At 37.5% G+C, this 26,471-nt stretch overlaps 1 protein-coding gene across 1 annotated transcript in view; it reads left to right on the forward strand.

The window, feature by feature from the left end:
• FRYL (FRY like transcription coactivator) overlaps positions 1-26,471 on the forward strand; it is a 219,195-nt gene that overhangs the window by 59,925 nt on the left and 132,799 nt on the right. Inside the window, exon 2 of the mRNA XM_058430216.1 lies at positions 17,959-18,158. Coding sequence (XP_058286199.1) covers positions 18,039-18,158 — 120 coding nt within the window. The 5' untranslated portion in view covers positions 17,959-18,038. The remainder of the gene's footprint in view (positions 1-17,958; positions 18,159-26,471) is intronic.

A 26,471-nucleotide genomic window follows, 5' to 3' on the forward strand; every position in this document is an offset into this window, starting at 1 on the left:
CACACACACACACACACACACACACACACACACACACACACACACACCCAGATGTGGTGCGTGTGGTCCCAGCTACTCAGGAGGCTGAGGTGTGAGAGGATTGCTTGAGCCCAGGAGCCCTGTTCATGCCACTGTACTCCAGCCTGAGTGACAGAAGGAAACACAAAAAATAAGAAGGAATCACATTGAACTACAGGGTCAGTGGAGACTTAAGAGGGAAAGGGATTTTTCTGAGTTTGGTTTTGAATGATAGGATGCTCTCCATGATGGTAGGCAGTACTGATATCCACAGTCTCCACAAGCCAGAAACCAGAGGTTGGTTACTACGCCTCTTTCACCCCAGCCCCTTTCGGTCCTTGACCACAACTTGCCATTCTGCCTACTCAAATTTCCGTAGTCTCTCTCTCCACAGCCACTGTCCTAGTTCAGGCCTCTCTTCATGATCACCTGGAATATTGCCACAGCTTCCGTATTGGTCCTGTTTGCATCTTCCACATTGCTGATAAGGGTTCCTTTTAAAGGCTGGCTCTTCATGTCCCTCCCCTCCTTACCTCACAGACTTTCTGTCTCCTGTGGGAGGAGGCCTTTCATCATCTAGCCTCTGCTCATTTTGCCTGTCTCCGTTCTCACCATGCTTTGCCAGTTCTGGAAGCATTCTGTGCCTTCATATTTGCTGCTACCTTTGCCTGGAATGTACCCCGTCATCTGTCTGCCTGCATCGCAATGATTTTTACTCCTCTTTCAAGACCTATTCTTCCTTTAGTCAGCCACATAGTTAATGTTTCATCTGTTCCCTTCTTCACTTTAAACATCATTGCATCATAAAACTCATCATCTTGTTCATTCTTTCTCTGCTACTTGAGTGTAAGCTTCCGAAGGGTATTGGTTCATTGTCTTTTTGTTCTTTGTGTATTTAATGCTTATTTAAGCTCTGGTAAATGTGCAGACAAGTAAGATATTGGGTAGGGCTGCAATAATTTTTGTTGGGATGAATTTATAATAGAAAAGAAGGTAGAACCATAAATATATGACCCCTTTTATAATTTGATTATTAATATTATGCTACTGATGTCTCTCGGGGAACAATTCCTGAAGTAGGAATGCATAAAATGATTTTTTAGTGATTAAAAAAATAAATTTTCATAACATTTTATTTAGTGAATTTCTTGGAAAGGACAGAGGAAAACTTGATTTATTAACAGCCTTTATAAAAAAAGAAATGAAAATTTTTTTTTCATTAAATAAATTATATATTTCAAATGTTGCCCCTACCCTCCTGAAGAAAAAAGAAAAAGAAAAAAATCTATGGGTTTTGTCATTGAACATAACTTAAAAGCAGTGCATATTATTATAGTTCATTAATTATAATAGTGTTTCTTATTTATAAGATGCATTTGCGTGCTTTGTATTAATGTTAAATGCTACTTTTTATATTAGTCGCTAGAGGCCCTCTGGTTTCAGGGCCTGCTTAGCTGGCAGAATGTTGATGCAGTGCTGCTGAAGTTTGATTATAGTTGAGCTTATTTCTTTCAGTAACAACAATGAAGTGACATTCATATGGCCTAAATTCAGGATTTTGTCTTTGTGCCAACAGTTTTAGGCATTACTTCTTTTAAAAACTGAATCAGGAACATTCTGTTAAACCAGCTGTGTCGTGAGGATGTTATCATTTAAAAGATTGGCTTAGTTCCCTAAAATTGATAAGACAAAGCAAGACTCAGTACTGAGATCTGTTCATGTAATGCTAAGATCACAGATGCGTTTGCTGTCCATATAATACCTCTTGTAAGCATATTAATTTATAGAATTTATTTTGCATACATACTTTTATGAGAGCTGGTGTTTCAAAGAGTTTAGTTTTTATCATAGACATAAAATAGATTGACCTTCTTAAACCATAATTTTATAAGTTAAAATGTGAATAAGATATGGTATGTTAAGAAACTATATTTGCATAGATTACTTGCATTTTTGCACAATGAGAAAAGTTCATAAACTGTTTTTAATACTCAGATTTTTTTTTGGATTGTAAAAATAGTAAAAGCCAACCCCAAAAAGCACATTATATATTCATCTAAATTTCAGTTAAAATCTGCGTGTTATTTGATTGAAATAATACCATTTGTTGAAGTATTTATAGGTCTGGTATTGTGGTAAGTACCTATCGTATGTGTTTGCACACGTATCTGTGTATACTCACATATGCACATACATTAAATCTCTTGTAACCATCAGCATGAAAATCTGAAGAGGAATATTTTTGCTGTTTTTCAAAATAGCAACTTTATTGTGAGATTCACATACTATAAAATTCATAAAGTATTCAACTTGATGGTTTTTAGTGTATTCCAAAATTGTACAACTATCACCAGTATCTAATTGCAGAATGTTTTCATTATCTAAAAAAGAAACCTCATACTCATTCTACTTTCTGTCACTACGGATTTGTCTATTCTGGACATTTCATATACATGGAATCATACAATGGGTGTTCTTTTGTGACAGGGTTCTTACACGTACTGTATTTCCAAGGTTCATTTATGTCATTACATGCATTGAATAATGTTCCATTGTATGGATATATCACAATTTGTTTATCCATTCTTCAGTTGGTAAATTGCTGTTTTATAGAGTAGTAAATTGGGGCTCAGATAAGCAAAAGAACACTAAGAGCACTCCCTCACCCCCCAGAAAATCTCACACCCAAATTCTTTAGCTAACTTTCTCTACTCCTTCATATTTCATTTGAAGGCTTCCCTGATCAAGTGATACTTTAGCAAGATCTGAAGGAAGAAATAGTTAACAGTTTGGGAGATACGTGGGTGGGCAGAAGGGATATCAAGTGCTAGAGGCTGGAGGGAATGGCCGGTTTGGCTGGAGCAGAGAGCTGTGGAGAGCATGGTGGGAATGAAGCTGGAAAGTTAAGCAAGGGCTAGACCAGTAGAATAGCAAAAACCTTGTTATGGATTTTGGTCTTAATCCTAAAATAAATAGGTAACCATTGATGGGCTTTGCAACAGTGATTGGGGTGATTTCATCAAGTTTCTGTCTTTGGGGTGGTGCCAGGAGACAAGTTAGGATGCTATTGAAATAGACTGTATGTGAGATAAAGGTTGAACAAATGGAAGAAATGTTATTTATTTAGCAAACAAGTATATAATACCTACGACATGTGTAGGTACTCTTCTAAGCACTTTACAAAATATTAGCTCATCATAGTGATGGGAAATATTTAAGAGGTAGGAAAAATAGGTCTTGGGTTAGGTACAGGAGGTAAAGGAAATTTTTAACTAGCTGTTTGCACAACTAATTTTGTAGGGTCATTTACGTTCTCATTGACATCAGTTTCAGAAATGTATCTGTTGAGAGTTAATGTTGGTCATAGCGGAAAAGAATCACCTATTGCTTATTGTCAGAATACTCTTATCATCCCTCAGATAAATTTGTCTGCTTTGAGAAGTGGATCCTGGACAAGAAAGCCAACTCATTGTACATTAAGTAAACAACGTGAACTTTTCATGATGGTCCCTGAAAAGTGGGATTTCTAGCTCCAGGTGTCATTGGATTTAGAGTCATGGGCCTGCTTTATCTTTTTTGTTTTGTTTTGCTTTTTTAATTCTAACTTCTTAAGCTAGGTTCACCTCATTTGAGAAAGGAGACATTTCATTTTCGAGACTAAACATTTAGTGTTGTGAGAAGTACAGCTGATTATCGGACTCATTAAGTATTTGGGTTTCACAATTTGCTTTAAAATTTTTTATTGATAAATATTAAATACATAGTTTACTAATGAGATTCAAAATCAAGAAAATCCAACACAGATGGTCACAATATTCATGGGTGACTGAGAGTATCCAAATGGGCCAGGTGACTGAGAATACGCAAACAGGCCAGAATAATATCTGTGTTAAATTTGACCCTCTGTTTTACTAACATGTCTGTCATGACCATTCTCTGTACCTGCTGCAATACTCATGTATAGACTCAGTCTTATAGCAGGCCCTGGGTCCTATCCTGTGCTAAGATGGGGAGTTTGGGACAACCCTAGTTCATTAGTTCAAGTGACTTACCATCAGCCCAACCTCACTACAAATTTGTATCTGACTTTGATCTTCAGTTGTAGTATCTCGGCTACCCATTCTTGTGTCAAAGCCTCCATCTGTAATTATTGGTATCTCTTCTTTCCTGAGCCTTTCCTTATCAAACTTTGGTATCCCATTTCCTTCAAATGTAGAACCCTGCTCTGATCTTGAAGAGAATGAAGTTCTGCTGACATACCTTTTTGTTGATTAAACCCACCTCCCTAGCTGCGTGTGTATATATTTCCTGTTCATAGACTTTGCATTATTCATCTGTTTGCCAGGATAACATCTGCTGTTCTGCTGGACCATCCTGGTGCTTTTTACCTGTTATCATATTCTCTAGGTACTGTCTTCTGCCTCCATAATTAGATACCTTATGACCTCCAACAATGCTGGTATTCAGTCATTAGGCATCCTGGCTATAGCTCTTCTGATAGCCCCTCTGTACTGATTGCTTAATATTTTAAATATGATACCTGACAGCTATCTTGCCTATTATAGGCATAGCCTGTGCCAGAGTCTCAAGTCACTGGTTTCTGGCCTATTCCACTACTGGTCAAACTCTTAGTCTTCTTTTCTGGAAGTAACTGTTTGCAGTTGCATTGTCACATTGATAAGACAAGTTTGCTAGCCTTTTGCAGGATAAGAATGGGTCATGTTTTTTTGGTTATTCTTCTTAGTCTGTGTGATACCACAGGACATTGCCTGTTTGATGGCATTTTTGACAATTTTAGATCTATTAGTTGGTTTTCATTAAGCATGCTATTTTCCAATTTTTAAAATTTTGCTAAATGATAAAAGTTTTAAGGGTTTTTGCAGAAAGGTAATTAAAGAGAAATTCATTTGCATAGGGAAGGCTGTAGAAGAGAATTTCCAAATTGTCAGACCTGTTCTTCCCAGAAGGTAATGACTTGTAAATGTCATAGAAAATCTTGTGAATTGTTTTATAAGCTGTATTTTCAGTTACATTATTGATATATGATACAGAAAGTAGTTAGTCAAGGCATTCATAAAAAATGAGGAATGAATTATTAATAATATCCATTATCATGCAATATAGTAATGAAATAACAAATACAGACTTACATTTGATGCATTAAGTCGATCCTTTTTTCTTTAAAATAAGCTTTACATGATTTTGGAACAATATCTGAATGAGTAAATTTTATTATAGGGAGACTATATGGAGGAAAATAAGAAGATGATTCAGTAACATAGCCTTAGTAATATCGTTGAAGATAAGGTTAGTAGTGTGTTTTTATGTAGAGTGCAAGGGCATTGTATGGCCATGATTTGATGTGTAGGGCTTTAGTATGGTTGGAATAGAATTACTTGATGGCTATTATTTGTGATATTATAATTACAGGTTTCCTTATTTATGGTGCTTTTGAAACTTTAATGATCACAATCAACTTTAAGTAAAATTATTGTATAGAGCCAACTGTTCCATTTTAGAAGAATAGGGTAAGGCAATAGTTCACAACCCTGGCTGCATGTTAGAATCAGCCTGGGGAGCTTTCAAAAACATACACATGCCTGGGCCCCATTCCAAAGATTTTGATTCTGACTTAAGGTATGGCCAGAGATGGCCAGCAAAGTTCAGGGTCAAGTCAGAAAGCTTAGCATTGTCAGAATGCTGAGAGTATATATGAAATCTTTTCTGGGGGTGGAATCATCAAAAGAATATGACAGACAAATTCTTGTATGTTTGCCAATGTACTAATTTACAGTGAGAAATATGCCAAGTGGATAGTAATGCTGGAGTTGGCAGCCCATCCTTTGCTCTCCTTGTGGGATAAGCTCATACAAAGCTGAATTATTATCAGAAGGTTGCACAGAGAGCCTGAAGATCAAAGAAATTTATGCCCTGTTCTAGGGGCCAGAATATTTATCCTTTGTAAGAACACCTTCTCCACAGCACTGTACTTAGCTGGGCATTACCTTTTTATCAGCGCTGTGTTAAGTGTTTCATTTCCCTGTACCTTACCTGCAGTAGGTGATATAAGCATTCTTTTTAGTATTTGCCAGTCTGATATATGTATAAAATGAAAGCTCATTGCTGGTTTAATTTGCATTTTCTGGGTACACTGTTTGAACATTTTTTCATATGCCTGTTGGCTTTTTAGACTTGCAATGTGAATTGCTTATGTATATCTTTTGGCACCTTTTCTTTATTGTGTTGCCTTTTTCTTGTTATTTTGTAAGAGCTCTTTGAATGTGTTCTATTTTCTGTCATCTACATTATAAATATTTCTCCAACTTTGTCTTATTTATGGTATCATTTACCCTAAATATTTTAAATTTGTATTTGGTTAAATGCATTTATCTTTAAAAAATATATAATTTTGGGTTTGCTCTCTAGGCTACAGGTCTTTTCACCCCTTGATTATATAAGAAGATTCCTAATTTCTTCTAAGGTTTTGAAAAATGAATTTTCAACTTCATGTCCATCTGGACATTGGTTTTTTTGTTTGTTTGTTTTATCCAGTCAGGTTTGGAATCTGATGGACTTTGGTTTTTGAGTATAGTATATTTATTTTTTTCTTTAGATGAATGGCCAGATGTTTCAATAGTTTTACTAGATAATCTTTTCCCTTCTAATTTTGCCCATGTGAATTCTTACCCTGGAATGCAGGGGGTACTGTTTTTGTTTTTTTTTTTTACAATTATCTGATTTATCTACACTTATGTCTACTGAGTTGATTATTATTATATTATGTTCTGATATAATCATATTATGTTCTGATATATGTCTTGATTATAGTTATGTTCTGATTATAGTTAATTTCAAATAATATTCTTTGTATTTTTTAAAGTAATTTCTTTGGCTTTTCTTGAGTGTTTCTTCTTCCATGTATACTGTAATATAGATCTATCCAATAAACCTAGACAAACAGTATCAAAATTTTAGTTGGCTTGCCAGGCGTGGTGGCTCACGCCTGTAATCCCATCACTTTGGGAGGCTGAGGCAGGCAGATCACCTGAGGTCGGGAGTTCGAGATCAGCCTGACCAACATGGAGAAAACCTGTCTCTACTAAAAATACAAAATTAGCCAGCGTGGTGGTGCATGCCTGTAATCCCAGCTACTTGGGACGCTGAGGCAGAAGAATTGCTTGATCCTGGGAAGCAGAGGTTGCAGTGAGCCGAGATCGTGCTATTGCACTCCAACCTGGACAGTAAGAACGAAACTCCATGTCAAAAAAAAAAAATTTAGTTGGAGCTGTGCTAATTAATATATTAATTTTATGAAAATTGACACTTATGATAAATCCTTCCATCTATGACTATGTCTTTCCACATGTTCAGATCTTCTTTTATATCTTCTTTTATATTAGGAAGCGCTTGTCCTTTCCTCTATATAAAGTCCTATGCTTTTCTTATTAAATTTATTTCCACCGATTTTATTTTTGTGGATAGAAGTTTTTTTTAAATCAATTTCTATTTCTAGGTGATTATTGCTAGTTAATAAAGTTTCATGTCTTTTTAAATATTTGTAACAATGATTTAATTTTTTAATATTATTGCATTTACTTATAGATGGTGTTGAATAGCAAGGCAAAAATCAGCATTTCAGTTTCTGTTTTTAATCGAAATAGGTTTGTTTTGAAGCCTATCTTATTTGCTGCTGCTGTTTGTTAAATATTTTATTTGTTTTCTTTGTCTCTGGCTGCTGGATACCATTAGGTATACAGTTATATTACTTTGTTTGCTAATTGAGTGTAGGTCAGACTGCTACCGTCTTTTAAGAAGTAATCCCAAGAGTGATGGAAGGGAAGCAGCCTAAGTTAGCAGCAGTTAACAGCCTGTTAAGATAGTAGGAGGGAGCCCCTTTGCTTCTTGTCTTTTCTCATCATCTCACAGCCTCTGAGCTACAGAGGACTCAGCCCATCTATTTCGATTCTGCTCAGCTTCACAGCAGTCAGAGAAAAGGGCTACATATCTCTACTCAGTTGTCAACCTCCCCCAGTCCCTGGGTCCAGGTATGTTTGCTGGATGAGGTCCTGCAGGATTCTGGTGTTTACAGGACTATTTTATGTTGATTCGCAGGTCCATTTCCTGCTAGAGGAGAAAAGTCAGCCACAACAGCTTTTTCACTGGCAGTGAATATTTATATCAGGGGAAGAGTGGAGAACAAAAATGAAAAGAACATTCTTGTTGCTTCTTACACATACTCATGGTAGCAATATAATTCAGCTTGTTCATTTGCTAGAAGGGAAGCAAAAGAGGTTAAATTTGACCAAGATTATAACGATCATGAGTAGCCAAGTCAAGTCTAGAGCCCTTGTCTTCTGGCTCCCAGGTCCATGCACATTTTTAAGATACCTCATTATCTCTAGGTTTTTAGAATAGTTTCTTAGCTGAGCTCCCGAAGATTACCAAAAAAGCACAAGAAAATAATAACCTCAAGGAAACTATAGCTGAGTGAATAATGGATTATTTGGATGATAGGTCATTTTTCTTGAGCTTTATAATAAGTGATATTTCTGTAGTAGACTTCAAGTAAAAAACATTGGACATATGCCAAAGATGTCATAGGACTTCTATGTTTAGAAACTCTTTTCAATAAGAATAGTTTAGGATAAATAAACATTTTAGGGACAGCTGTCCAAAGAACAAGCAGAAGTAATAATTTTTCTGTCCATTGAAATGGAACCAGAAGCAAAAACATTGAACTGGATACTGAGGGAAAATGATTTCATTTGCACAAAATAGAAACATAAAGTATTTGGGAATAGAATTAATAAGAATTAGGTCTCTCCTCTGAAGGAAAGTATACATTTTTTTCTCTAGGTACCCAAAAGAAGACGAGTTAATGGAAGTGTGTCAGATACTAGACAAGAAGTTTTATAATATAAAGATGTCAAGTTTTTTTCAAGTAAGTTTGTGAAGGCATGCATAAGCTTGAAAGTATTAGTGACAATAGCTGAAGATGGTGAATACATAGGAATATTTGTCTCTACAAATAATAAAACCTATTATAAAGCTGTGACAATAAAAAGTCTGGTACTAACACAAACACAGATTTTTAATGAGCAGAATAGAAAGCCCAGAAAAGCATATTTGAGTATGGATTTAGTTTATGATAGTGAGTAAAATCAGTGACAGAATTTCAGTAAACGAACCCAAGAAAATTGATTAAATATTGAGGAAAAAAGATAAAATCTTTATTTCATATCAGTAGCTCAAATAAGTTACAATTGGATGACAAATTTAAATGGAACAAATAAAGCGAACTTAAAAAGAGTTAAAATATAGGTAAGTAGTTAATCAAAATGGGGAAACTTTTTTGCTCTTTTTGTGCAAATGAATTAGAAGATATAACCAAAATATTAGACTTGGGAAATATTTATTTTAAGCAAACAGTATGATAAGAATTTGGACCTTTAAAGGAGAGAAGGATCCATCTGCATTTGGTAATTATGGAAGAAATAAAGTTATTGATGGGAAAGTTCTTAGCAACCAGGATGCAAGTTTGTGTTCCAGTGCTGCCACTCCCACGTGACAGTAGCTTTAATTTGGAGTCAGTTTCTTCATCATAAATGCACTATAACTAGGAGTGATGTTCTGGATCTAATTCCTACAAGCCAGTCGTTAAGCCATTAGTGGCTTAAGAGCCTCTGGGGTGTGAATATTTATACCAGGGATATTGGCAAAGGCTACAAATTGGGACCCTCTCTCCTGCCTTTTGTTTTCTTTTGTTTTTAAGAGAGCCATTTACCAGCATATTACTTGAAATAAGAATAGATTTGTTAGACTAAAAAGATAATATTTTATATATTAAATTATATTTTGTTCCCATTGGAAATAAACAGCATCTCGTATGCTTTTCACTAACATGGAGGAATTTTGAGGTATCCTTGCCTTCTAAAGCCCACTGTCTGCTCTTGATAAGCTGTATCTGTGCATCAAATGATATTTTCTGATTACACCTCTCAACACACACAGCATACACATTACTTATATTTCCTTTTTTCCTCTTCACATTAGTTGCTTTCAAATGTACAGTTTTCCTCTGGATAGGTAGTTGAAAGGTCTGGTACTGTCACCAATTCAACTGGCCTCACCAGAAGTTGAAATTTGCTGTTTGCTGTTATTCCCCAATACTGATTTTGCTTTTTCTGTTTACTGCTTTTAATCTGTCTACCATATAAGCTGATTCGTGTTTTTGGCATTTTCCTTTTAATTGACTTGTAAACTGCTTCCTGTCTTTGAGTGTGATCCAAGTATGTCACTGTTTACAGCTCCAGCTTGAGCTGTTTTTATTTTCACTCTTCCCAGGCACTTTGGTTCTGGCTGACAGGGATAGGATAGCTTGTTATTCTTTTCTTTGGCTTTTCTTTTGTAAATTAATCAGCTTTATCTTTTAGCATAATTTCAGGTTTACAGAAAACTTGAGTAGAAAGTAGAGAGTTCTCGCATACCCTCTCTCCACTCCCAGTTTCTGCCTTTTAGTGTGGTATGTTTGTCACCATTGATGAAACGATATTGAAACATTATTATTAACTAAAGTTTACATTCCAGTTAACTCTTTGGGTTGCACATTCTGTAGGTTTTGACAGATGTATAATGACATGTATCCACCATATACTGTCCTACAGAGGAGTTTCACTGCCCTAAAAATCCTGTGTTCTACCTATTATTGCTCCCTTCTCCCAAGCCCTGGTAATCACTGATCTTTTTATTGACTCTACAGTCTTCTCCAGAATGTCATATAGTTGCAGTCATACAGTATATAGCCTTTTCAGATTGGCTTCTTTCACTTAGAAATATACACTTAAGATTCCTTCATGTCTTTACGTAGCTTGATAGCTCATTTCTTTTTAGCACTGAATAATATTTCATTGTCTGAATATATCACAGTTTATTTATCCATTCACCTACTGAATGACATTTTGGTTGCTTCCAAGTTTTAACAATTATGAATAAAGCTGCTATAAGCAACCATGTGCAGGTTTTTTGTGGACATACGTCTTCAGCTCCTGTGGGTAAATACCAGGGAGCATGTTTCCTGGATCATGTGGTAAGAATATGTTTAGTTTTGAAAAAAAATAACCAAAGTATCTTTTAAAGTGTCTGTAGTATTTTGCATTCCCATCAGTAATTAATGACAGTCCTTGTTGCTCCGTGTCCTCACCAGCATTTGGTGTTGTCAGTTTTGGACATTAGTCATTCTAATCAGCATGTAGTAGTGTATCATTGTTGTTTTAATTTGCAATTCCCTGAAGACATATGAGGTTGCACATCTTTTCATATGCTTGTTTGCCGTCTGTACGTCATCTTCTGGTAAGGTGTATTAAATCTGGTGCTCATTTTTTGCTTGTGTTGTTTGTTTTCTGGTGGTTGAGTGTTAAGAGTTCTTTATGTATTTTGTATACCAGTCTTATATCAAGTATGTATTTTGCAATTTTTTTCTCCTAATCTGTGGCTTGTCTTTTCATACCCTTAATAGTGTCTTGCAGAGCTTGAGGCTTCATTTTAATAATTTTTTTCCCTGGATCATGGTTTCGATGTTTATCTAAAAAGTCACCCTCCAAACCCAAGATCACTTAGATTTTCTCCTGTCTTCTAGGGGTTTAATAGTTTTGCGTTTCACATCTAGATCTATGATCCATTTTCGGTTAATTTTTGCAGAAGGTATAAGTTCTGTATCTAGATTTTTCTTTTTAACGTGGATTTCTAGTTGTTCCAGCACTATTTGTGGCAAGATCTCCTTTCTTAATTGAATTGCCTTTGCTACCTTGTCAAAGATCAGTTGATAGTATTTGTGTGGGTCTATTTCTGGGCTCTCTATTCTATACCATTGATCGGTTAGTCTATTCTTTAACCAGTACCATACTGTCTTGATTACTTTTTTGAAGTCACATCCTGTCAGTCCTCTGACATTTTTCTTCTCCTTCAATATTGCGCTGGCTGTTCTGGGTTGTTTGCCTTTCCATATAAACTTCAGAATAAGCTCGTTGATATACACGAATTAACTTGGGGGGTAGGCCTGCTTTCTAAACTAAAAATTTTGTGTTTGCTTTTTAAAGTCAGATTTTTTTTTACTATACTTTAAGTTCTGGGATATATGTGCAGAACATGCAGGTTTGTTACATAGGTATACACATGCCATGTTGGTTTGCTGCACCCATCAACCCGTCGTCTACATTAGGTGTTTCTCCTAATGCTATCCCTCCCTTAGCCTCCCACCCCACAGCAGGCCCCAGTGTGTGATGTTCCCCTCCCTGTGTCCCTTTGTTCTCATTGTTCAACTCCCACTTATGAGTGAGAACATGCAGTGTTTGGTTTTCTGTTCTTGTGTTAGTTTGCTGAGAATGATGTTTTCCAGCTTCATCCATATCCCTGCAAAGGACATGAACACATCCTTTTTATGGCTGCAGAGTATTCCATGGTGTACGTGTGCCACATTTTCTTTACTCAGTCTTTCATTGATGGGCATTTGGGTTGGTTCCAAGTCTTTGCTATTGTGGACAGTGCCACAATAAACATACGTGTGCATGTGTCTTTATAGTAGAATGATTTATAATCCTTTGGGTATATACCCAGTAATGAGATTGCTGAGTCAAATGTTATTTCTGGTTCCACATCCTTGAGGAATTGCCATACTGTCTTCCACAATGGTTGAACTAATTTACACTCCCACCAACAGTGTAAAAGCATTCCTGTTTCTCCACATCCTCTCCAGCATCTGTTGTTTCCTGACTTTTTAATGATTACCATTCTAACTGGCGTGAGATGGTATCTCATTGTAAAGTCACAGATATTTTTTACTTTCGTTCTTGTTCCAAAGCCTTTACCTTCTACTTTTTCTTTTGTAGGTAGTCATCAAAATTTTTATTATTAGCCAATATGGTATATAAATAATAATTATTGTAATACTAAGCAATTGTATGTTATGTAAAAATTTCTGTTATATAAATCTATGCATAAATCTATGCATATAATATGTGTGTACATATGTAAGTTTGTGTCTATGAGGTAGTATCCCAAAGATTTTTTTTTTTTAATCCTTAAAGACCTCTGGGGGTGAGGAAGCTAGAGGCAGCTTCCACAGACTTCACTGCGGTTATTTTAGACCACATCTACCTGTAGGGATTTTGAAATACCCCAATTGTTGAGAACCAGTGTGTATTTTGAGGGCTGTTACTATTCAGAATGTTGTGTGTAAAAACAGAATGGAGTCAGAAAAAAGCTGAGATCTGCTGCTGTAATGAGCTCAAACACACCTAATTGTAAGAGTTACACATTATTTCTCTTCTCACTTGTCTCTTCTTTTTGACTGAATTTAAATTTATTTTATAATGGTTTAGGAGCCTCATCAGCATGAAAAAGACAATTGTTTTATTAAATATACTAAATACAGTGCTATGGAAAGCAGAAGCCATCCAAAAATACTGATACTTAGTTTTTATTTGAGCTTTATCTAAGAGACAGAGCAGGAATGCTAGCTTTTAGATTCCCAAATTTTAATTATTCAGGTCTTGTTTATTCTTATTATTAGCAGTTAGAGTTTAGTAGATTTATATTCCAATTATGTTTAATACGACATGGGGTTTTTCCAGTTTGTAATTCAATGCTTGAATTGCAATCTTCAGAATTATATTAACAGTTATGTCTTCCTTCTCTCATAGGCTTACATAAATCTTTCAAAATTTTGGGTTAGCATGTAGAGAAATATTACAACTTAGCAATATAAGGTATTTAATGCAGGCAGTCAGGTAATACCAAGTTAATCTAGTTATATGAAAGCTAGCTTTTCTTCTTCTGCTTGGAGTGATCATCCCTGTTTCTCTCCTATTAGCAGAAAATGAAAAGAATTCACATATCTTTACCAAGGCTGAACATTATGATGAAATATAAAGTTGAGGGGGACAACTTTGATGGATGAAAAATGTTACCTGAGTTTTATTTGTGTTTAGAATATTAATGAAATTAAATATTATTGGCCTCCTCCATTTTATTGTTTGTAACTTACTTGTTCTTGTCCTCGTCCTTGTTTCAGTTTGGGGGTGTGGGTGTTTTTCTAGTCGATTTCATCACAGCTTTGTGTGTAGAAACAAAAGTGATTAACTGTGTGTTTATTATATGCCCACATATTTTTTCCTGCTGTCTAATTTTACTTTGGTTTTATATACGTACTCTTAGGATCTTTACTCACCTAATGCTGTATTTTGAACACTTTCCTGTGCCATTTGGTATTTTCTGATAATGTAATTTCAAAGATCTCTTTAGCATTCTGTTTAGTAATTATAAAAATAATTTACCTTGAATAAAATAAAATTTGAAATTTATTTTGAAATTTCAATCAGTAGATCCGTTCATTGTTACTTTTTTATATTAGTAATTTCAACAAACATTTATTAAACACCTACTAAGAAATAAAATTTAAATAAATTAATCAAAAACATGCTTTTTTCATAAAAATTTGAGTTATCAAACGAAATATTTGTATCTTGACAGATAACTTGTAAATAAAGGTTTGCCTAAAATTTTTGGCTTTATAGGCAAATTTTTTAATGTATGCGATTATGATACCTAGGAATATTTGGTTATGCTTTATTTTTAAGAAAGTAGAAGACAGTAAAGGCAAGTTATTTGTGAAGTCATTTTAAGTAAAGTTTTTTTCTTTGTAGAAAAAATGTTTAAGGGCTAGAATGTCATTTTAAAAGTTTTTACTTTGTTAAAATTTAGAATTGAAGTACCTAGGTTAGTTATAAGGTTCTTGTTTAGTTACATTTACTGTAAAGTTAAAGCTAGAGAAACTTTATAACTGTTATGACCTTATGAATCTTAATTAAAGGAAACGATATAGTTTGTAACCACTACCTTAAGTTAAATTATGGTACTCTTAATGATCCAAAATAATTTTTTAAAAATTAGAGAGCTCTTCTTTTTTCCACAATGACATTTGTTAACAGATTCCCTCTTTGATAATGCACAATGTTGGATCATGAAATAGTAAACAAACAGGTCATTGTTTAAAATAATGTACACTGTGTTCAAAGGACTGTGAGTTTTTGTTTTGAGTTGTTATACAATTTTAGTTCTAAAATACAGTACATAATGTATTTTAACTTGGTATGATACAAAGATATTTATTTTAGATATCATATTACCAGTTTGTGATATTCTTTAGATTACTTTTACAGATTTATGTATTTTGACCTATGTGTGGTAGAGCAAGTTTTTTTTAATTTGACAAAAAATTTTAATAAGTTTTGAATTTATGTATTTAGAACAAATTTATTATCCTATAGTTATATACACATAGACATAAACACAGGAAATCAGTGTTTAAGTAATTGTGTTCTGCTTCCTCTTTCAAGGAAGGGGTTCAAGGGCAGTCTCTGGAATTCAGGTTAAGGTAAAGAAGCACACACTTGCAGATTCTCCCTGAATATTCTAAGCCAAAAAAAGCAACATAAGCTAAGTTAGAGGATATGGGATTGACATATCAACATATAGGATCGATATGGACGTGACTGGAAAACTTGTATGTAGGAAGCCAAGTAGGCTGCCCAGGCAGTCAGAAGAACAGAGCAGGTGAAGCCGCACAGCAGGCAGTGGTATGTCTTCTTCTGGGGCCAAGGCTGGTGCAGGTTACTATTTGCCAGCACCGTGTCATCTCCATCTGAGTAAATGGCACCACTGTCCTTTGAGTGATTGAAGTAAAAATGCTGTGAGTCATCGTTAATTCCTTTCTGTCACCTCACTGATTAATCCACTAATATATGACAAGTCTCAAATACTTTTCTTTTTTTCCTGTGCTGTTGCCATCCTCTTAGCCCAAGCTGCGATTACCTCACCTGGATTTCTGTTAATGGCTTCCCTGGGTCTACATTTTCCCTCTTTCAATCCATTCTCCAGAGGTGCCAGAGAGATCTTTATAAAGAGAAAGCCAGATCCTATCCTTCTCCATATTAATGCTTTCCACTGAATTTTAATTGCATTTGGAATGAAATTAATTTTCTTACAAAGTTCTTTTTTTTTTTAAATTTTATTATTATACTTTAGGTTTTAGGGTACATGTGCACAATGTGCAGGTTTGTTACATATGTATCCACGTACCATGTTGGTTTGCTGCACCCATTAACTCGTCATTTAGCATTAGGTATATCTCCTAATGCTGTCCCTCCCCCCTCCCCCCACCCCACAACAGTCCCCGGAGTGTGATGTTCCCCTTCCTGTGTCCATGAGTTCTCACTGTTCAGTTCCCACCTATGAGTGAGAACATGCGGTGTTTGGTTTTTTGTCCTTGCGATAGTTTACTGAGAATGATGTTTTCCAGTTTCATCCATGTCCCTACAAAGGACATGAACTCATCATTTTTTATGGCTGCATAGTATTCCATGGTGTATATGTGCCACATTTTCTTAATCCAGTCTATCGTTGTTGGACATTTGGGTTGGTTCCAAGTCTTTGCTATTGTGAATAGTGCCGCAATAAACATACGTATGCATGTGTCTTTATAGCAGCATGATTTATAGTCGTTTGGGTATATACCCAGTAATGGGATGGCTGGGTCAAATGGTATTTCTAGTTCGAGATCCCTGAGGAATCGCCACACTGACTTCCGCAATGGTTGAACTAGTTTACAGTCCCACCAACAGTGTAAAAGTGTTCCTATTTCTCCACATCCTCTCCAGCACCTGTTGTTTCCTGACTTTTGAATGATGGCCATTCTAACTGGTGTGAGATGGCATCTCATTGTGGTTTTGATTTGCATTTCTCTGATGGCCAGTGATGATGAGCATTTTTTCATGTGTTTTTTGGCTGCATAAATGTCTTCTTTTGAGAAGTGTCTGTTCATGTCCTCGCCCACTTTTTGATGGGGTTGTTTGTTTTTTTCTTGTAAATTTGTTGGAGTTCATTGTAGATTCTGGATATTAGCCCTTTGTCAGATGAGTAGGTTGCAAAAATTTTCTCCCATTCTGTAGGTTGCCTGTTCACTCTGATGGTAGTTTCTTTTGCTGTGCAGAAGCTCTTTAGTTTAATGAGATCCCATTTGTCAATTTTGGCTTTTGTTGCCGTTGCTTTTGGTGTTTTAGACATGAGGTCTGCCCACGCCTATGTCCTGAATGGTATTGCCTAGGTTTTCTTCTAGGGTTTTTATGGTTTTAGGTCTAACATGTAAGTCTTTAATCCATCTTGAATTAATTTTTGTATAAGGTGTCTTACAAAGTTCTTAAAGATCTTCTGTGACTTGCTCCCTGACTACTGATTCTGACCTTATCTCATATCCCCTTCCACCTCTGCTTCTTCCCTTGAGCTCCAGCCACACTGGTCTTTTTGTTTTTTAAGCGTGCACATTCAGTCTTCTGTTTTCTGTTCCTGGTGCTTTGTCTTGCTCCCTCATTTTAAAAATCATTTAGGCCTGAGTTTAAGTGTAGCTTCTTCAGTGAGGTCTTCACTGAGCATATTTTCCAAAGTAGTGTTGTTTTTCAGTTCCCCAATCCCATTCCTGTTTCACTTATTCACACCTGTTTATTTCCTTTATTTTTGACTATCTGATTAGAATCCGTTCATTCATTCAGCAAATACTGTGCATCTAATCTGTGCTAGGCATTGTTCTAGGTACTTGGGATTTACTGTGAACAACAACAACAAAAACCAAAAGAGAATCCCTGTTCTTATATTCACATTAGTAGGATGGAGAGAGAAACAGTATATAATATACATGATATGTAATTAAATTATAAATATGTTAGTATGTTAGAAATAGACAAAAGTGAAGTAGACAAAATGGATTATGGTAGAGGAGATTGGGAGAACTGGTTGAGGGTTAGAGGCAGCTTACAAATTAAATAGGGTAGTTACGGTAGACCTCTTGAGTTGATTATTAAAGTGGAGTTCTTTTGTTTCTTTTACTTTTAGCTTCAGCGCCAGTCAGCAAAGTGAATAAATACTGTGCTTCTTCCAACTTTCATTCCACTTGGGGGAAAAAAAATATCATCATGTCAAACATTACGATTGACCCAGATGTCAAACCTGGTGAATATGTCATCAAGAGCCTGTTTGCAGAATTTGCTGTTCAAGCTGAAAAGAAAATTGAAGTTGTAATGGCCGAACCCTTGGTGAGTAGAGCTGACCTATAAATCTGAAATATTTTCTTGACTTTTGTATTAACCACTATAATACAGATTTTTCAAAGGAAATAATATACTTGAAAAAAATATTAAGGGACAGTGGTGATGTAGAAAGCTGCACTGACTTTAGAATCCACTTTGATAAGTTGCTGCAGGTCGCAAAAGAACGAAAAGGAACTTCAACAGTGGGAACTGTGGAAACAAATAAAACATAAGAAATAAAGGAAAATTAGGATATAATGTGAGTTAACACTAAGATCACAGCCAAACTTACAATAAACAAGAGAACATATTTTTACATGTATATTGTGTGAGACATACATGGAGAATGTGAGAAGCTCTATTTGATTAGAGCCCATGATGAGGAGGAGGGAAGAGAAAGACTGAAAACAAATACGGGGGTCAGTTTCTGCAGAGTTGTAAATGCTATTGTGATGAATAATATGGTAGTTGAACAATAGAGGGAGAAGACATTGAGAGCAGAGACTATTTAGTTATTGTACATAGTTCCATAGTTCGGGCTGGAATGAAAGGGGTCTTGAACTATGGTGTTAAAAGTAGAAGTGGTTGCAGAAGAAAGTAAGAGAAATAACAGAAGTAAAATCAATAGAACTTGACAAGTAACTAAGTAGGGGGCATTTTGTTGGGTTTTTTTTTATGGATCAATGATAATAACTCAATCCTCTATTTGACAAAGAAGGAGGAGAGGGAAGAGGAAGAAAAAGCAAGTGGGATAAAGGATCAGAAAGGGAGGAAAATAGAAAAAATTAGAGTATGACTCCAGGGTAGACCTGTTTTGTTGTCGCTGGGTTGGTTGGTTGGTTTGTCTGTTGTATTTTTCATATGTTTTGCCATGTTGGCCAGGCTGGTCTCGAACTCCTAGTCTCAAGTGATCAACCCGCCTCGGCCTCCCAGAGTGCTGGGACTACAGGCGTAAGCCACCACTTCCAGCCCCCACATGGCGTCTGGCCTCCGTGGTAGACCTCCCAGACGGGGTGGCCGGGCAGAGGCGCTTCCCACATCCCAGACGGGGAGGCCGGGCAGAGGCACTCCTCACTTCCTAGACGGGGCGGCCGGGCAGAGACGCTCCTCACTTCTTCCCAGATGGGGCGGCCAGGCAGAGGCACTCCTCACTTCCCGGACGGGGCGGCCGGGCAGAGGTGCTCCTCACTTCCCGGATGGGGCGGCCGGGCAGAGGCGCTCCTCACTTCCTGGACGGGGCGGCCGGGCAGAGGCGCTCCTCACATCCTGGGCAATGGGCGGCTGGGCAGAGGCGCTCCTCACTTCCCAGACGATGGGCGGCCGGGCAGAGACGCTCCTCACTTCTTCCCAGATGGGGCGGCTGGGCAGAGGCGCTCCTCACTTCTTTCTAGACGGGGCGGCCGGGCAGAGGCGCTCCTCACTTCTTCCCAGACAGGGTGGCCGCTTCCCAGATGGGGCGGCCGGGCAGAGGTGCTCCTCACTTCCCAGACGGAGCGGCCGAGCAGAGGCGCTCCTCACTTCCCAGATGGGGTGGCCGGGCAGAGGCGCTCCTCACATCCCAGACGATGGACAGCCGGGCAGAGGCACTCCCCACTTCCCAAACGGGTGGCAGCCGGGCAGAGGCGCTCCTCACTTCCCAGACAGGGTGGCCGCCGGGCAGAGGCGCTCCTCACTTCCCAGACAGGGTGGCCGCCGGGCAGAGGCGCTTCTCACTTCCTCGACAGGGTGGCGGCCGGGCAGAGACGCTCCTGACTTCTTCCCAGACGGGGTGGCTGGGCAGAGGCGCTCCTCACTTCTTCCCAGACGGGGTGGCCGGGCAGAGGCGCTCCTCACTTCCCAGATGGGGTGGCGGCCGGTCAGAGATGCTCCTCACTTCTTCCCAGACGGGGTGGCCGGGCAGAGGCGCTCCTCACTTCTTCCCAGACGGGGTGGCCGGGCAGAGGCGCTCCTCACTTCCCAGACGGGGCGGCCGGGCAGAGGTGCTCCTCACTTCCCAGACGGGGCGGCCGGGCAGAGACGCTCCTCACTTCCTAGACATTGGGCAGCCGGGCAGAGGCGCTCCTCACAACCCAGACGACGGGCGGCCGGGCAGAGACGCTCCCCACCTCCCAGATGGGGCGGCGGCCAGGCAGAGGCTACAATCCCAGCACCCTGGGAGGCCAAGGCAGGCGGCTGGGAGGCAGAGGCTGCAGCGAGCCAAGACCACGCCACCGCACTCCAGCCTGGGCAACACCGAGCACCGAGTGAGCGAGACTCCGTCTGCAGTGGTAGGGGGCATTTTGAATGAAAGTTAAGGGTTAAAGATGCTCTGGAGTGTTAGTAAAGATGATAATATATTTAATTTGGTAAAGTACACAGGAATATCTTTGGGTAAAAAAGGTGGATAAAATAATTTTTCATTTGTGTACCTTAAGCTTGAGATACTGGTGATCTCACCACATGGAATTAGTTGCTTGATTGGTAGTTGGAAATTCTTTTTGAGAACTCAAGAGATGGTAACTAGAGATACAGATTTTGGTATCATCTATATGAGGGTGTAAATTGAAGCCAGAAGAGCAAATGATGATTTCAAGGGAAAGAAAATATAGAATTATTATTGCCAATAACGTAGAGCAGCAGAGTACAATGAACATTGAGAGAAGTGGTTACTGGATTTGGAAATAAGCAGAAATAAAACAGAACAGTTTTACCTTCTTAATATAACTACAGGAAGTAACTTCGACTCTCTCACCTTAAAGAGGTGACAGTTTGGGTTACTCTTTGGGCTGGAAGGAAGTGGGTATGTGATGTACTAAGAACACAGTGTAGGTTCGATGTGGGATGATGGGAATGGAGAGGAAGGTGAAGGATGTAACAGCTGAAACTCACTCCTTACACAACTGAATTAGGGATAGCTGTTGATCATCAATTTGAGATTCAGAGGGTTTGTTACGGCGCACTGAGGAGTTAGGCACAATAATGTATTGCCTTTAGAACCTGTATGCTTACTCAGCCTGTTGTGGTTCCTCAGAAGGATGAGAGAGGAAAACAACAGAAGGGAGGATAGGGCAGGAAGAAAGTTGAAGGAGGTATTGTCAATGCTCTTATTTTCTTAGTGAAGTAGCCTTGAAATTGCTGTGAAGGTGATTTTCTTCTCAATGATTAAGTAGAGAAAACTACTCTCAGGAAAGCATCTATGAAATAATATGTTCTGGGATCTAATACATAATAATAGCCAAATGTATATTTCAAAACTGTGCACATGTTTATATTCAATTTAAATCATCCCATGATTGCTTTCCACATAACAAATTGATTTTTATACCAATGTATATATATTTGTGTATATTGTATAATGTATATATAGTATATATATAGACAGCATATATATTATTAATATAAAGTTCTGTTTTAGAAGTAAGGATTACAAAAGCCTATAGCATAAGTTCATGATTATAAGATTTGATTATAAATATGCTTAAGCTACAAAATGTTAGTTTTCTTTTTCAGTGGTCTCTGAATTACATGATAAATTACTACACTAGTCTACTTAAACAGCATACAGTAAGAAAGGGAACAACTTTAAACAAATTGAAGAATTTATTATGGAAAATGTCAAACATATATAAAACTAAAGATTATGGTATAATGAACACTTAGGACCCATCACGTGGCCTCAGCAATTTTCAAGTCACACATTTTATAAAATGTTTTATAGTAGTATGTGATACAGTCCTACCACTTCTTACATTTTATAGATGTATTTATGTATTTGAGATTTTGTATATATACATATATATATATATATATATATATATTTTTTTTTTTTTTTGGAGAGACAGGGTCTTGCTGTGTCTCCCAGGCTGGAGTTCAGTGGCGCAATCTTGGCTCACTGCAACCTTCGCCTCCCAGGCTCAGGCAATCCTCCCACCCCAGTCTCCTGAGTAGCTGGGACTACAGGCATGCGCCACCACACCTGGCTAATTTTTGTGTTTTTGTAGAGATGAGATCTCACCCAAGTTGGTCTCAAACTCCTGGGCTCAAGTGATTCACCTGCCTTGGTCTCCCAAAGTCCTGGGATTATAGACCCACCACTTCTGGCCATATTATGTATTCTCATTCCAAACTTCCCATATATTCTCTCTAACTTAGTCATCCTCCCCTAAGCTAAATGAATATGTATTTTACTCTAATAATTTTTACATACTTCTAGATTATGATGATATCATGTTATAGTTAATTGCTTACATGTTTATCTTCTCCGATGTGAGTTCCTTGATACCAGGAACCAGGTCTCTCTCATCTCTGTATCTGCGGCACTGCTTGTGGTAGTGGGTACTCAGTAGAGGGTTTTTGTTAAATATTTGTATTTTAATGAATGTAGCCTTAAGAAGTATTGCTGTGGTGTGTGCCTTTTGTTTTTCTAATAATAGTAATAATAATAATGTTTTTATTCTAGCCAGAGCTTCCGATAGTTCTTTCAGAATAGCCTGATGCTATTCATTTATTTTATTAGTTAATTCATTTATTTAATAGTTAATTTTAGAGGCATCTGCTATGTAATCAGATTATAAAATTATGATTAATAGTGGTAAGGATTTCATCAGAACATAGATGTTTCTACTCTGCCATCACAAATAGAAGAGGCATCACTGCTTACTCTTCCTGACACACCAGGAAAACCCCCAAATCACCATCATATTTTACAGATTTTACCCCTTACACTCCCATATACCAAGATAATTTCTTCTTATCTAGAGCAGAGTGCCAGCTTTGTTTTTATTTATGTCCAGGTGTGGGTAAGTTGGGAATCCATAGCTTCAAGATTAGATAATGAAAATACATTTAATCTAATATTGTTGCAGTGTTTACAATATAGCTTCAAATGCATTTATTGGTATTTCATTTATTTTGAAATTTATTCTGTACCGGGTAATAATCATCTAAGATGACTCTCTGGGTTCAGAGTCACTTCAAAGACAATAGCATCCAGGGCTTGTCAGATACAAGGAGGCTGTCCTTGCTCATGGTCAGTCAGATAGTAGGTTTCAAAAACAGAAATGTGATACCACTAAAGTGAGAGAATTGGCTTTTTCATGCTCATATTAGAAACCATAAGAAAAGAGGATTAAGGAGGCCAAAAGACTCGAAGATTAGCTGAGTTGGATTTTTAGCCACAATTTCAATGTCATTTTAGAAGGAAGACTCAAGAAGGGCAATCGGTGATTGAAATGGCAACTTGCAGGCTATGCAATCCAATACCTTAGGTCCTTTTTTCCTAAAAGGAGATGGATCAATCCTCGGTAATAACCTAGGCATATCCAAATTTATCTGTTAATCTTTTGGATTGCTGGGGACTAGAAAAGAAGATAGAAGAAAATCCATTTACCTATCTTCTGATTTAGACTTTACGTTTTGATTTAGGCTCAGCATTTTAAAAACTCTAAAATTTTCACTATTTTTTTGAGAGTATAAATATATATATATGTATCTTAAAGGGTTTCTTTTCCCTGTGTGGTCAGTTTCTTCCGAACTGCATTTTTCTGCTGGTTTTACCTTCTCCTCCCATGTTTATTTTAACTTGTTATATTTTAAGAATGAAACACAGTTGATTGGAAGTCCAGTGTACACAGAAGAGCCTTTTTGACTATGATCTTCTGTGTATTACTGTCAATGGACCATCAGTGTCAGATCTTTTTTGGGGGACTTGTCGGAGTCCCCGAAGAAGGTTCCTACGGTACTCTGAATGGGAGAGTTTAGGCTTTAGCTGCAAGCATTCTGGGGAACTAGACTCAGAAGATAACTGGGGTTTTTGATATCTGGTGTATATATTCTTGCTTAACCTCCCTATCTTCAGTATGGTACCTCTTCAACCATTGTATGCCCCAGTCAGCATCATTGTATTTTGCCCTTTCCTAAGAAAGGCAATGCCTCTGAAGGTAAGGTGAAAGGGAGGGTCTAAATCTTTCTTCAACAACCTTTTTAAAACAATCTTTCAACCAGCCCTCTTATTTTTATCCTCACCTTTAGCCATACTTTCAGAGTGCCCAAGTTCTCCAATTCCTGAGCCTTCTGGGAAGTTCTAAAGCATCGGTTGGGTTATCTTTCCTTTCCTCTCTGTGGGTCAGGCTCACTCACTTCCCTCTGGTTGTGCCTCAAGTGTCGTCTTCTCTATGATCGTGTTATCTGAAATTTCAGTCGCTATTCCAACTTCCTATCCTAAATCTGTCTGACATAAGATACACTTCCTTTACTCTCTAATTAGACTGTTAACTCTATAAGAGAGCGAGTTGTTTTCCGTTTTTTTTAATGGCTGTATCTCCAGAACCTAGAACAATATCTGGCATACTGTGAGCCCAGTAAATAATTTGGACGAATGAGTGAATGACTGACTGAATGAACAGACTGCTGACTTTCCCCTTTGCTTACTCAGGAGTCACCATTGTTTGGTGAGATAATTAGTTATGGTCTTCATCTGCTTTTCACCTCCTCTCCCATCCTTTTTGTTCTTTTAGCCCTTATAAAAATTATTTCACTGTTCTGTTTTAGGATAGAAGGTTGGCTATACAAATGTTCAACCTGCCATCTCCAATTACAGATTACTGAAATATTTCAGTGTTATTGTTATGGTTTCAAAATTTTTCCAAAAATTCTCTTGCTTTCTCTGGAAGCTACATATTGCTGTTGGTATCCTACATATGCACTATATGTAGAATTAAATTATAAAATATAGGATTGTGAGCCTTGGAATTATTAACTTTTTATAGTATTATGAAAAAACACTAATGCTGTATAATATAAAGTATTATAATATTTTATAATTTTAATATTACCATAACATTTATTACTATGAAAATAATACTATAAAAAGTAGAAATAGTTTTAAAGGTTATATAGTAAAAACATCTAATCACTGTCAACAGTTTTTAGTCTACCAGTTTTTCATGTCTATTACTTATCCATCTCTGTAGCACCTGCCACCTTTAAAAACTTTTTATTCTTTAAATTTAAAAAATTTTAATCTTAAAAATAATTGACGTATAATAATTGCAGATCTCATGGGAGTACATAGGGATGTGGTAATACATATGGTGATCAGACCAGGCTAATTAGCATATCCATCATCTCAAGTGTTTGTCATTTCGTTTGTGCTGGGACATTCAATATCCTCCTTCTATTATAGCTATTTGAAACTATATAATGTATTATTGTTACTATAGTCATCCTGCAGTGGTATAGAACACTAGAAATTATTCCCCCCACTCTAGTCGTAATTTTGTATTCTTTTTTCTTTTTTTTTTTTTGAGACGGAGTCTCGCTCTGTCACCCAGGCTGGAGTGCGGTGGCTCAATCTCGGCTCACTGCAAGCTCCGCCTCCCGGGTTCACGCCATTCTCCTGCCTCAGCCTCTCCGAGTAGCTGGGACTACAGGCGCCCGCCACCACGCCCGGCTAATTTTTTGTATTTTTAGTAGAGACGGGGTTTCACCGTGGTCTCGATCTCCTGACCTCGTGATCTGCCCGCCTCGGCCTCCCAAAGTGCTGGGATTACAAGCGTGAGCCACCGCGCCCGGCCTACTTTAACAAATCTCTCTGGGCCTCTCTTTCCCCTACCCCTCCCAGCCTCTCATGTTCTTTGTTCTATTTTTTTTTTACTTATATGAAATCACCTTTAAACACACACACACACACACGCAAATGAAGGGGAGATATATATAAAATACACATTTTTTCTGTACCCAGATATTTTTATTTTGACAATCTAAATTGGAGATTATTATATATCAGCCAATATAAATTAATCTCATTCTTTCTAACAGTCGAATATTATATATATAGTTTTAAATCAGTCTCTATTGATAGGCAGTTTTGGCCTTACCCTAGTTTGAGGCTGCTTTAAAGAAATGCTACAGGACATATTGCGGTACACACATCTTTGCATTCATTTATGTGTTAGTGTAAAGAATAATTTTACTTTTTAGTTGTTTGTGGTGAGTTACATAGACAATAAACGTTTTTTAATAGTTTGTCTTTTAAAAAATACTAATATATTGAGGCCGGGCACAGTGGCTCACGCCTGTAACCACAGCACCTTGGGAGGCTGAGGCGCGTGGATCACCTGAGGTCAGGCGTTCGAGACCAGCCTGGCCAACACAGTAAAACCCGATCTCTACTAAAAATATAAAAATTAGCTGAACATGGTAGTAGGCACCTGTAATCCCAGCTACTGGGGAGGTGAGACAGAAGAATCGTTTAAACCCAGGAAGCAGAGGTTGCAGTAAGCCGAGATCGTGCCATTGCACTCCAGTCTGGGTGACAGTTTTTTTACATAAAAAAAAACT

Source organism: Hylobates moloch, unplaced genomic scaffold, assembly GCF_009828535.3.
Source record: "Hylobates moloch isolate HMO894 unplaced genomic scaffold, HMol_V3 SCAFFOLD_17, whole genome shotgun sequence".
NCBI lineage: Eukaryota > Metazoa > Chordata > Mammalia > Primates > Hylobatidae > Hylobates > Hylobates moloch.